General features: G+C 31.4%; 1 protein-coding gene across 1 annotated transcript in view; it reads right to left on the bottom strand.

Annotated features, from left to right (window-relative positions):
- Positions 1 to 14,445, bottom strand: part of COL11A1 (collagen type XI alpha 1 chain) — a 182,563-nt gene that overhangs the window by 117,983 nt on the left and 50,135 nt on the right. Inside the window, exons 7-15 of the mRNA XM_047868859.1 lie at positions 14,318 to 14,410; positions 11,723 to 11,977; positions 10,894 to 10,956; positions 9,334 to 9,375; positions 8,302 to 8,364; positions 7,558 to 7,632; positions 5,842 to 5,925; positions 3,642 to 3,698; positions 63 to 116 (exon numbers count right to left, since the gene is read on the bottom strand). Coding sequence (XP_047724815.1) covers positions 63 to 116; positions 3,642 to 3,698; positions 5,842 to 5,925; positions 7,558 to 7,632; positions 8,302 to 8,364; positions 9,334 to 9,375; positions 10,894 to 10,956; positions 11,723 to 11,977; positions 14,318 to 14,410 — 786 coding nt within the window. The remainder of the gene's footprint in view (positions 1 to 62; positions 117 to 3,641; positions 3,699 to 5,841; positions 5,926 to 7,557; positions 7,633 to 8,301; positions 8,365 to 9,333; positions 9,376 to 10,893; positions 10,957 to 11,722; positions 11,978 to 14,317; positions 14,411 to 14,445) is intronic.

Raw genomic sequence — 14,445 nt, 5'->3', positions numbered from 1 at the left:
ATTATCCTACTGGATAAAATGAAGTCAAAAATAAGATAAGTGAAATACATTAGTTTTTTTACCTGAGGACCTGGATCACCACTCTCACCTTTGGCACCAGATGAACCAGGCCCCCCCTGCAGAGAAAAAGTAAGGATATAATAATTTAATTGAGTAATAATTCCCTAACCAATTTCACCCTACCATTTTCACATGAAATGGTTAAACACTGTTCAACATATATTTCATCAAATTAGTATAATTTTATTAATTAATACAATAAAATTTTAAGTCCTGTTTCATTGAAATACATCTTTTCTCAGATTTTGAATGTATTCAGTGTGAAAGCTGTATTTTAAGTCTCCATTTTACACATAATTACACAGAAGCCAATTTCATGAGAAATCACATTGAAATTTTCTTTAATGTGTGCACCATCACAGTACTTATGATAATACACAAGGCATTATTTATTATTAAGCTGTGATGCAGTACAGAGGCAACACATTTTTACTGAATCAGGTATATGCTGCATCTATTTACACAGCCAGGACTTGGTGAAATGCTATTGCTTTTATACTCAGAAATTTCTCAGACACTGAATTCTATAGCAATAAAATGTCAAGAACAGATGCTACCACCATCATTACAATTGTCCTGAAATAACGTCAAAGCATTTTTTCCCAAAATGGTTTGTTTATTTCCCAGAAGAATAAGTCCTTATGACAAAAACTTCTTACAAATGTATACATAACTCAAAAAAGTACAACAAAAACCTAGCACATTAACTGGAAAAAATATAAAATCAATTTATAAAAGTGTTGTGGGTTTTAAAAATAAATACCAGACTGTCCATTCCCCTAAAAAGATTTAGGACATTAAAATTAAACATGGTGATAATAGTTACTTTGTACTGAAGAAGTATATTTTAGGTGTTTAAGAAGTTTCTGATTTATTTAAATCAATACATATTCAAATAATAGTGCATTGAATCATCATACAAAAAGATCAAAATTGTGCTAAGTCTGAAAATGTTAGCTATCTAGAGCCTCCTGGTGGCTCCAAAGTAAAATAACTATTAATCTGACTCCTAAAAAATACAAAAAAGTCAAATAACAGGAATATTCTAATCTTAAAAATTATAGAATAATAGCCTTCAAGCTCCTAATTAAGAATTCTTGCAACTAAGTTTTTTCAACAGAAAACCTGGGATTCTATATTAAATCAGATTATGAATCAATGAGTTGAACACAATTATAGGATAGTTAATTTATTGCATTATATTCTCTCTATATAAGGACTACCTACTCAACAAATTATAATTACTTTGTCTAAACACTCTAAAAATTATCATGCAATAATTGACAGTAACAGAATTCGAAAATAACCACAATATTTTCTATGTTTCTTGCATATTTATAAGCCTCCATTTGTCTAGAAAAGCAATTGAAAAAAACAATTGAATTAAGAATTTTTCATTGGAAGAATGCATATGTTTGTATCTTAATATAGTGATGTAGACTCTGTTTCTTTTTTTAAAATTTTTTTAAATGTTTTATTTTATTTTTGAGAGACAGAGAGAGACAGGATGAGTGGGGGAGGAGCAGAGAGAGAGAGAGAAAGAGACAGAATCTGAAGCAGGCTCCAGGGTCTGAGCTGACAGCACAGATCTGGCCCAACGTGGGGCTTGAACTCGCAAGTGGTGAGATCATGACCTGAGCCGAAGTCAGATGACTAGATGACTGAGCCACCCAGGCGCCCCGACTCTGTTTCTTTTATATAAAATATTTTAAGACTCTAGAATTTGACAGTCTCTAGTAATTTGATGCTTTGGAGAAAGGATAATAGAGGAGAAAACTGAAAAGAAACAATATGATGTTTTTCTCTCAATACCTACCTTTAATATTTAAGGAAGCTAACACTTTCCATAACAAAGGCTTAGGTAGTAAAATTAATTAGTCTTGTATCCGATGTTTGACACTAAGAATGTGTACATGGTTGCCAATGTTTCCTTTCTGCCAACAAACTGGGAATGGCTGACCCTCAAACGGGTGGTGAAAACAGGAACCGCTAATGAAAATGCTTTCACTGCTTCTGCTCATCACTGCCCTGACCCTCTACAAATCTGCTGAGCTTATCCTTGTCAGGATGATACATAGGAAAATTCCTTTGGAAAATGCAGTTTTAGAGATCCTTGACTGATATTTTTAAATTATGTAACATATGGCAGTATTTCCCAAACATGCTTGACTGTAAGAAATAGCCTGGTGCACTCATTAAAAATATAGTTTGCCACTTTGAACCCTGAACCTTTATCATCAGAATCTCAAGTTAAGGGCCCAGGAGCTTTTTTTTAATAAAATATATAGATAATTCTTCTGCCACAGATTTATAAAACATTTGCATACTGCTGACTTTCCTCAGTCGTAAATTTGAGTTATCACTAACAAACAATGAAGTATTAATTTCATTTCTTCCTTTGTTAAGTAACATAGAGTCTTCCATGTTTATTACTTTCCCAGAACATATGTTCTACATGAGCCCATATGATTGAGTGTATGCCCCTTCAAAATATATAAGATGTACGAATTTTAAGACTGAATTAAGATTACCATAGTTTATGTAAACTACATTAACAAACCTTTGAATAAAATACATGAAGAAAACTATTTATCACCTTAATAAGATCAGTAAAACAAACTAAATAATTAGAAGACTATTCACTTGATGTAAACTTGAGTAAAATTATTTTGCTGTGTCTACTAAGTAAATCACATGTTAAGATTTTAATGTTCATAGTAATAATTTCTATAAATACCATTATTTCAATAAAACATACTGAAAGCATATAAAATCATATGAAAGAACAGGAGGAATAGCTCTTTATATAGAAAAATAAATATTAAAGAGAGAAATTATTTATTTAATTAATTGTAAGATCAATCAGAAGCAAGGTTTGACTCATGCAGTCTTCTTTTCCCTTAAGGAAAAACATGACTTGAAAAGAACCTTTGTGTTTTTTGTGAATTGCTACACTGCTCAACATTTGGTAAAAGTTTCAAAATATTTGGAGATTTTTTATATTAAAAACCACTTGGAAAATATTAGCTTGTTAGCAAGCTTGTATGGAAAAATAAAACACTGTCATTTTCCAAGAGTCTCCAGAAGACAAATTAATTTCTCTAATATCTGAAGTACTTTGTGGAATATGGAAGGCAAACTGAAGTTTAAGCCAAGTATCCTGCTTGCTTCCCAAATTATGGAATAATTTAACTGACTTCAAATACTTTTTTTCTTTTTTAATGAAAATTCTATTTAACATAAAATTAAGTCCAATAATTTAATGTAAAACTGAATTTTAATAACTTGGAATGTTATGCAAATAAATTATAATTATACTTCAAAAATTAATAGACATGTGACTCAATTGTTTTTTTCACTGTATGTATTTGATTTGAAAATTCTTCAGTGAAACTTTTTTTATCAAAACTTACTGAGGACTAAATTGAAATAGACTTTAAAAAGAGGAACAAAATCAAGCATAGGTAGATATGCATATCCTATTTTTATCAGCTAGAAATATGAACAATGCTTGGCCAAAGTTGCACAAGGAAATACTACTATGCAAATTTAAACACACATTATCTTATTGAGTAACCTACCACAGGACCCGGTCTTCCAGTTAGACCCATTGGGCCGGGTGGACCTCTCAGAGCAATCTAGAAAATAAAGTATATCAAACTCAGGGATGCCCTTTCTGGACAAGAATAGTAAACCACAATATTCATTTGCACAAGCTACCTGTAAGTAACAGATAATAAACAAAGGTATATTAGCTACAATCTAGAAAGAGTGCCTGATAACTGAAGAATTACAAGCTTCTAGAATGACAAATGATCTATCAGATTTGCTCTCAACTGTTATAGCTTGTATACAATCTTGTACCATATACTATTATGATTTATTCAATGATAAAAGTTAAAATAGATTTCAGTACAAGAAACCTAATATCCTGTAATTTTTCTACTCTGAAGCATACTTCACAATAACATATAGACTTCTCTTAAACATGTTGGCACAATTATCATCAAAAATCCTTTTAGAGATGAACAATTTGAGGTGCTTGAAATAAAAAGTTTCTAGCAATATTTAGGAAAAACTATTGACAATTAAAGCCAGATAGCAAGCAAAATTGATCAGAAAATATGCTCATACACTTCTTTTTAACAAATCTCAAATTTAACATTACAAGAAAAACACATTCATTTTGTATAATCATAGGCATGATAGATTGATCACATGCACTTTTGATACTGAATATTAGAAATGTGAAATTAGCATATTTGAAAAGCTGGAACAAGTGGAGTACAAAGGATAAATATTCAATAGATGTTAAATTAGTATGGTGAGCTATCTTTGAATATTAGTGATTCCAAAAGATGAATATTTAGATTATCAAAACAGATATCAAAAATAATACTGTAATAGAAACAATATGTAAAATCATATTAGAAAAGTGCACAAGATAAAAACAGTAGGATCTCCAAGGTTCCACTACTGACTCACCATGAGATTTTTGACAATATACTTCTTAATCCTTGAGATTAAATATCTGAAAAATTGGAATTATAATGCTTGCTACCTATTTACAAGTAGGATAAAAGGACTAATAAAAGGAGGAATTTAATGGCCTCATAAAACATTTAAGCTCAAATAATTATCTTAAGTTTGTTGAAAGTAATATAAATTATAAGATGAATTGTAGGAATCATTAGCAAATTATTTTAAATATTTTTAGGGATGTGTTACACCAAGGTCAAAACACTTAAAGTTTTCTGTCTTTATACAGGATGTAATCAAATAATGGAATCTTTGCAGATTAATAGACTTAGTAAATATATAAATAAATATGAGAGTGAATTGCAACCTTCACTTATGTTTTCAGATATTTTATACACATACACAATAAAACTATATGTGTATAAAATACACAAATGATAAATTTTATATATTCATAAATTTATACAAAGTTATTACAGAAATGATTTATGTCACTTAGAAAGTGGGTAATTGTATCCATACCAAATGTGAGCCATTTATTTCCTTTTTCCTTAAAAAAACCAAAACCCCTACTACAAATAAAAGTATTATATGACTTTCAACTCTTTCATCGTCCACTATTTAAATTTCCTTATGTATAAGACATGTATAAAATAAGATTTCCTTATGTATAAAATCTGTATAAGATAGAGATAGTGGAAGCTTTCAGCTAATGAAGGATCTATAAACTAAATGGATTTTGCAAAAACACTATAGATTATAACAATTAGAACTTAAATACATATTTGAAGGATTCTTTCCTATATGACAATGCTTAAAAAACTTAATTTGCTGGCTTGTTTAGGATATCCTGAATAATTTAGAAGATTAGGAGGAAAAAATTATTTCAAACCTTCTTCTCTTACTTTTTTTTTAATCATCAAATTCTGTCTTAGCAGAGAAAAACTGTATGTGAAAAAGTGCTAGGTATAAATCCATCAGTACTCTGAAAAAATTTTAGAAAAATGTGTGTTATTGTTTGTGTGTTATTGCCAGAATTATATATGGCAATACTGCCAGGGTCAATCATTTAATTTTAGTATTCAATTAAAGAAAATATTCCCACTGGAAAAATAGATATAATCTTAGCAATTTTTATAGCTAAAATTCAATGAACTTTTCAGAAGTGTTTTGTTTATAATAGTAGCATCCTCCAGATGCAGACACACACACACACACACACACACACACACACACACACAAGCATGCACACACAATCTGACATATATCAGTTTATAGGAATACATTTTTATTCCTTCTTACCCGAGCCTGCTGAAGAATCGCCTGTGCCTGAGCTTCCTGAGCAGAGATGGTTGGTCCTTTGGAACCATCGCCACCATAACGAAACTAAGAAAATAAAGAAGCTCAAAATTAGCCATTTTCAAATAGGTGCCTTAATTACTAGATTAAAAACTGCTTCCTGAAAATGGTGTGGTTTTATAAAAGTACAAGATAACTTTATTATGAATCAAGATACCTAGATTTTTGGGGGGGTTCTCCTGCCCATATCACAAGTTCCCTAGACCATGTTTTACCATTTATAGAAAAGAAACTTCCAATTTTCATTCATTCACTAGACCATGTTTTACCATTTATAGAAAAGAAACTTCCAATTTTCATTCATTCACTCATTCATTCATTCATTTTAATGTTTATTTATTTTTGAGAGAGAGAGAGACACAGAGTGTGTGCAGGGGAGGGGCAGAGAAAGAGGGAGACACAGAATCTAAAGCAGGCTCCAGGCTCTGAGTTGTCAGCACAGAGCCTGATGCGGGGTCGAACACACCAGCCCTGAGATCATGACCTGAGCCAAAGTCGATGCTTAACTGACTGAACCACCCAGGTGCCCCAAGACTTCCAATTTTATATTCCATAATCTTTGAAAAATCTGGAATAAGTCACCATATATTTTACCTGCACAAATGCTACCCATTTCTATTCACTCATTTGTAAAAAGTCCAAGTGTGTTCAGTTCATTGGTGTTTATAGATCAGTTGTTATTTTGTTGAGCAAAACTTCTAGTATCTGTATGAACACGGAGGAAATCTTCCTTGAGATATACTCATTTGTTTACTGTCTCTCAAATAATTATAATAAGAAACTCACCCTCCCTGTATCCTTCCATAAAATTCTAAAATTCTAAAGCTTTCTTAATTTTAATTCCAAATGCAGCATGAGTCAATTTCTTACTCTACATGATTATTACTTGAAATTTTATTACATTTAAACAAATAAATCACACTTTTTTCCCCAGAGAACAAGGTCAATTTTAAAAAGCAATCTTATGGTCAAACAATTTTTGAGCAAAGAATAATGACCCTACAGATATATCTTCTTTTAAAAGTATCAACTATTGTATCTATGGTGATAAACAGCATCTTAATATTATGTTAAGTATCACATGAAATGTATGTTAATCATACCACTCAGGATAAAGCACATGACTGGAAATACGAAGAGCAACCTGTAAGCTTTGTTGTCAAAGTCTAATCAAACAGTGAAGGGCGCCTGGGTGGCTCAGTTGGTTAAGCATCTGACAGCCTCAGGTCATGATCTCACAGTTCATGAGTTCGAGTCCCGCATTGACTTAGCTGGAGTCCCACTTCTGGTGAGCTTAAGCCCCGTACTTCTCTTTCTCTTCCTCTCTACCTCTCTCTCACTCTTTCTCTGCCCCTCATGGGATTTTCTTTCTCCCTCTCTCTCTGCCCCTCACTCACTTGAGCCCTCTCTGTCTCAAAAAAAAAAAAAAAAGCCTATTGAAATAATGAAACCTTTGCTCTAACACAGAGATTGATGTTTACTAGAATTTTGTTTTAATAAAATTTTCTAGAATTTCTAAAGGCTGCATGATTTCAAATATCTCTACCACATACAATGGTTTTTAGTTAATTGCTCTGTAATACAGTTCAACAATGCTTTTCAGCAATAAGATTATGAAATATTAAATCATCTTTACAGAATTAAAAAAAGAAAACATACCGGTAACATTAACATGGTCCCAGGAGGACCAGGTAGACCATCAGCCCCTGGTAAGCCAGGACGTCCTGGGGGGCCCTAGGAAAGTAAATCAGCAAAATTAATAAATAAATTAAAACAAATTTATTAGAAACAGAATAACCTTTAATAACATTAGTCTACATTAACTAATTTGCATTTGTCCCTCCTTTCTTGGTTAATCTCCTTTTAGTAAGTATACCTAGAAAGGGTTGTTTTTCATTTCCCTACTTTCACAGGATTTTAATCATGCACGAAGTTATTGGCTATTCAAGGATGGAGGAAAAAAATGGAAGGGGCTTTACAAGAAGAGTTTGGACAGACTTAACACAAATGGTCTATTCCACCATGTTATCCAGGACATGCTCTTCAAATTAGAATTCAGGCTTATTAACTCAGTTTATCAGAACCCAGCTAAATACTCATCACAGTTTGTGGAAAACGGGTTTCAATTCAGATTAAATAACTGAAACTAATGTAACAGGTTTATCTCAGCATTGCAATTTATTGAAAATAAAAGTTTTCTTATTAATTATAACATAGATAAGCGCACATTCTTTATCCTCACTTCTAAAATTATAGTTAGAAAATTTAACCAAAATGTTGCACATTGAGTTCACAGACTTCCTCTTCTCTCATGAGAAAGATAACATGTTTAACTTGTGGAATACATTTTAATGATTTTCATTTATGTTATACTCTTTTGTTATAAAGAGTCCCTTCACTTACCCTCTCTCCAGGGTCACCAGGGGGTCCAGTGGGGCCTTGTAGACCTGGGGGACCCATAAGACCCTATAGAGAAACAAACCGTGATCTGAGTCAGATTCCTGATCTCATTATCATTCAGGCAAATTCATCCTACCAAAATCCAAGAAAAGCTCATTTTATATTTCATAAATATACACTGGTCTTCCAATCAATTTCCCTATTTATCTTCCTATAAAAAGACAATACATAGGAACCACTTTGTAGCTAGCTTAACTCTTCCTCTATGAAGCTGCTCTCAGGGTACAGGTAAATATTACAAGGAAATACAGGAAAGGAGAACACACCAATACAAAGTCACTGAAGTAGAAGTTGGTTCCCAGTTCTTAATGAACAAATGGTACATTCAGACAATTAGACCTCAAAAATGTGATAACAAAGTTGAAATGTAGAAATCATTTAGCCTGGAGGCATTTTTACATTTCCTGGATAAAAAGTATTTAAAGGCATCAGTATAACATATTCATTTCAGATGACAAGAATTTAATTCCACAAAAGATAGAGATTTCTGTCAGATCAGTACAACTATCTGAGAATAAAGACACACTGAGCAACATGAGCCTTCCTAGGAAGTGACAATGGAAGCTGATAATCACTCCATTTGGAAGTACAGATAAGGCTGCTACTGTCTACTTAGAATTCTCAACTCCATCTATTGAGATATATCTTTACCTCTTTAATGGAAACAAGAATTTTTTTTTCACTATCATAACTTTCAGATAGAAAGTTGAAAATGAGGTTAGCGGATGCAGAGATATTGAAGCCCCCTCCAAAAGAAATTAAACAAAATTTAATTCCACTGCTCTCAAAATAATAACATTTGGATAGCCAAATGAGAAAGCAATTTAAGGCCATCAGGCCCTCTGAAAAAATGTTTGCCTCTATAATTCAATACTCAAATTAGTATAAAATATATCAATTCAATAATGTAATAGAAATGTTATATCTGATTATTTAAAAAATCAAGATGAAAATAATCTCAACACATTTACATACCGCAGGTCCTGCAGGCCCTGGTGGTCCTTCAATAAGCATACCCTATAATAAAACAAGATAGAGATTCATTTCTAGGGAAATGTAACCTGTAACCTCTCGTCTAAGCAGCTCTAACAAAGTACATCATTGCATTTTAAAAAGTAAATTCTCTATTTCTACCATATAAAATCAATTATAAACAGTTTTCTATGGGGAAGGGAGGGAATTTAAAATGATAGAAAACATAGCCCTTGTCCTCAGAGAATCTGTGAACTAATTAGAAAAGGAATAAATATTCAGAAAAGTAATACTAAAAGGAAAATATGCTAAGTTCTCCCAGGAAGGACAAAACAAAAACGTTTGACCAAGTTCTCCCTGGCACCCAGAATAATGCCTGACACAAAGCCGGGATTTAATAACTATTTACTGTTTGAATGAAAGAATGGAAGTTAGGTGGCATCTAAGCACTTTCATTCAGGGAAAAGGAAAAAAAAGTCCAAGCAAAAGAATCGGGCATAAACATGAGATAAGCTCCTAAATAGATAAGAGAATAGAGTACTATCTCAGGATAAAAAAACTCATTCCACAATGTTTATGATTCTACTTCCAGAAATTATTTTATCACTCAAAAACATGATTGTAATTTTTTGTAATAAGGGCAAATTCATTCTGAAAAATATTTGAAAATTCTTTGATGAATATATGGCATGATTTATCAGATTTTGGAGTAATACAGTAGATAGCCACTAATCTCCTTAGAGCCATATCTTTTTAACCTATAACTTTCCCTCTATCCAGTTTTTCAATGTGTATGTCCTTGCAATTTCTGAAATGGATTTTCATGATCTTGAGGCAAACAGTTAAGCATATTTTCTTTAGTTCTAATGTAACAGTTTTCCTGAGTTGCTGATTAGGGACAACAATAGTAAAATTGCTTTCCAGTAGGATTGCTTTTTACCAATATCTTGAGTAGTGAGAACATTAATATGAATTTTAAAATCACTTTTGGAGTGAACTACACCTTTTCTTCAATGGAAGAACGGGAAGTGGATTTTAAAAAGAATATTTTCATATTTGTTACATGATGTTATCTGGATATGAAACAAGTATCTACGTCAAATAATATATTTCTGATAATGCCAAGTTAAAGAAATTGAAGGAAGTTATCTATTTATATCTATTTATATCTATATTTATATCTCAACCACCAACATTTGAACCTCAGCAAAGGTACTTAAACTCTCTAGGTCTCAGGTTCCTTTGTTGAGTAAAATGAGAGAATTAGACTAGACAATTTCAGTTACTTTCAAATTCCAAAATTTATGTATCTATATTTTTTGGCTGATTGAAGTGTTACTTGCCAGAAATGACCTTACTAACACTTCTTTGTGGCAAATTTTAAATATTTGGACATCAGAGTTTTTAATAATATATATGCTATATATTATGAACATATATAATATATGTAATAATTTATATACTAATTTATATAAACATATAATAATTTAAGGTGATGATGGCTCATAATATAAATTAAATCATTGTTACCAACCTTTACAATGTATTCACAACAGTACTTACAGGTTCAACTACTGCTGGTTCTCCTTTCTGTCCTTTTTCTCCATATGCACCGTGGCCATTTATCTGTTGAGTGAAAAATTCAAGCAGCCTGTCTTTAAGTAAATAAGACCACTTAAGGTTTTTTTGGGTTTTTTTTTTAAGAAAATTTAATCATCTAAGTGCATTTAAAAACAACCAATTAAAACGTGTTTTGAAAATAGAAACCTATTAAAAGTTTAGATACTGAAAATATAAGAAGGAAAGCATGATAAACATTAATACAAATCTTGAATGAGATTAAACAATTGTTTCTTAAAGACATATTATAGAAAGTTAAAGACATCTGTAGACCTCAATTATCATTCCAAGGCACTAAGCAGCAAGTATCATCAAATTGAATTTAACAAAATAAAGGTGGGAGGTAAGGGGTGGAAGAAATGGGTGAAGGGGGTCAAAGGTAAAAAAATAATAATAATAAATATGGTACCTCTACTGAACATCACCAGAAAATATTTTTAAAAATTAAAAAATAAAATAGTCTAAAATTCAGAAATTAGATTTACTATCCCAAATAATAATGACTATTTTAATCTTATCAATGATAATACAATTCGGATACAATTCTATTCACGATTATACTTTCAAATGAAGACTCTGGTAGTGGAGGCAGAGATACAACTGCTGTAGATTCCCATGTGGAAGAATCTATCAAGGTGTCCTAGTAGTGATAAATATCCATAATTTACATAAAAACACAACTTGTATTTTAAACCTGAAAAGACATCAAGATAAATGTGAAAATACTCCAAAAATAAGACATACAATGACACAGAGCGTAATACTGACTTACGCTTGTTTCTGTGATATCTGTTTCTGCTGGAACACCTGGACCAAATTCTTCATTAGTGGGGCTTGTTGGTTTATCTTCATATTCTTTATATTCATAAAAATCATATTCGCCTAAATCTCCATCTACCAGAAGGTCAGAGTCCCTGCCGTCTATTCCTTTGTTTTCATATAGTGTATCCTCGGAATTTTTCCTCTGGGAATCATAATCCTCTCCAGTTAGATATTCTTCAGTAAATACTTCTTCAACTGGATTTGGCTATTAATTTAAGTTGCAAAGAGTTGAAGAACATGAAGTTTACTGTTAGTAAAGCAAGGTAAGCATTTGCAATTACAGTTTGATGGAATGTGACGAGAAGCAATTTAAAAGCTACTAAAGCAAGCCTGAAGGCTGAAAAAGATAGCCTTTCAGTATCATTGAAAGCAATATTTTTGTACGTTGGTATGTACAAGGAAATATTGCTTTCAAAGTACTTTTCCCAATAAACTGCAAATATTCACATGGACTCAACATGTGTATTTGCTAGCTCCATTAAAAAAAATTGTTAGTCAATTTTATATTTACTTCATGGTTTAAGATTTGAATAATGAAATATGCACTTAAAACTTCGCTTAATTTTCAAATCTCACAGATCATCATTAGGAAATATAACTACTACCAGAAAAACCATGTAAATTTGACTCTCAATCACAAAAATAAAATATTAATGTCAATATTGAGACTTGTCATAGCAATTTTTAGAGCATATAGTATATAAGGAAGTATTATATCACCAAAAAGTTCTTTAAAGCAAATAAAATATAACTTATAGGCCTTGAAATTCAAGAAATGAAATAGAATATATCACTGCACAATCTCATAAAGGGTAGAGAATAAATATGCACTAACAAGGGAATTTTATATCAATAAAACTCCCTCAGAGACAGAAAAATAGACCTAGTATAATTATCTTTTTCACATAAGTAATTCTTTATTAATAGCATAAATCTTAATCATATTTATTATGCAATTTTTAGCCATATAATGATCTTGATGAGGTTCAAATGAAATAATTTATCTTGCTAATTTTTGGATTTTTTAAGTTACTTGATTTCCAAGACATAGTGAATCTAGATGACAAAATAGCATTGAATAAATAAGTAGTAGTACACAAAATCATGTGAATAGAAATGCAGCTAAATGATTAATTTAGCAATTGTTAACCAAAATAAAATATTTAGTAACCATAATATTTTTGTATTTTTAGCCAAAGAGGATACACTATCTATAGACAATGCATGTTATCCAAAAACTGAATATTGCTATGTTCATAGCTCTGAACTAAAAAGCTAGTTAAATTTGGTTAGATAAATAGGCATCTTGAATCAAGATATCCATTTCTGAAAAACGATAAATTTGGACCAGATGAAATTTAAAATCTGTTCTCCCCCTAAAATGTTATTTTTCTGAAGTATGTGTTTGTATGTCATACACTACTGCGTTTATTTGCTTCACTGACACAAATGTTATATAAATCTTCTCACAGCTAAATTATTCAGGTATTCTTCATACCCAGTATGACAGGTGTTTCACAAATTTAAACTGAATTGTACACTCATTTTTTCATGATACAAATATATCATAATATGAAATATTATGAATGTACGCACAATATGAATACATTATGAATATTTTTAATAATATGAGTAATAATATAAATATATTATGGATAATATGAATATTATGAATGTATGGATAATATGAAATAATATATGCATAATATGAAGATTGTTACCTTTACACCTGTATGTGCTTAAACATTTTCATAGAAAAGAATGAAAACGTTAAGACACATTATTTTAATAGTGTGTTTAATAATAATTAACATCATTCTCCTAACAAGTATGAAAATGTACATAGCTATTAAAATCCACTAAGATTAAATTTTCTCAAGAAGTTTGCTGTCGGGGTACCTGGGTGGCTTAGTCAGGTAAGCATCCAACTCTGGATTTCAGCTTGGGTCATGATCTCACGGTTTGTGAGATCGAGCCCTGTATCTTGCTCTGTGCTGACAGTGTAGAGCCTACTTGGGATTCTCTCTCTCTCCCTCTCTCTCTCTGTCCATTCATTCCCTGTTTGTGCTCTCTCTCTCTCTCTCTCAAAATAAATAAATACACTTAAAAAAATAAATACTATTAAAAAAAAGAAGTTCTCTGTCATAAAAATGCATGATTATTGGTCAGATGAAATAAATTCTAATTGTATCATTTCATGATACAATTTTCTCTTTAGAGGAGTCTCCTCCTCACAGAAAAATCATGTTGTGAATACCCTTCATCACAACATGTTGAGAAGCTTGCTCAATCCCAGGAGCAATGAAGAGAATGACAGCAGCCAATCCAGTTTAATCAATTTGTGTCTGCATGAAGCAAAGAGTCATGTAAACCTGAATGGACTAATTTAGTAACAGTGAGCCAATGCTATTGTTTCTCTTACCTCAATAAAGGAATAAAAAGATGGAACTTCTCGCAAGTTATATTCTTCCAGAGTGAAGTATATTTAGAAATATTACACGCTTAAAAAATCTGGGCTGTGATTTAATAGTGTCAATGAGCTTACCTCATTTGTTCCAGATACATGCCTAGGAGCTTCTGTCTGGTAACTTTCCTCTGTTCCATAGTTGTATTCTTGAAAATCATCAACAATATTTGCCTAGTGGTAAATTCAAAAGAAAAACAATTCTAAGA

Source organism: Prionailurus viverrinus, chromosome C1, assembly GCF_022837055.1.
Source record: "Prionailurus viverrinus isolate Anna chromosome C1, UM_Priviv_1.0, whole genome shotgun sequence".
NCBI lineage: Eukaryota > Metazoa > Chordata > Mammalia > Carnivora > Felidae > Prionailurus > Prionailurus viverrinus.
The sequence above is the reverse complement of the archived record's forward strand: the minus strand, read 5'-3'. Positions and strand labels throughout refer to the sequence as shown.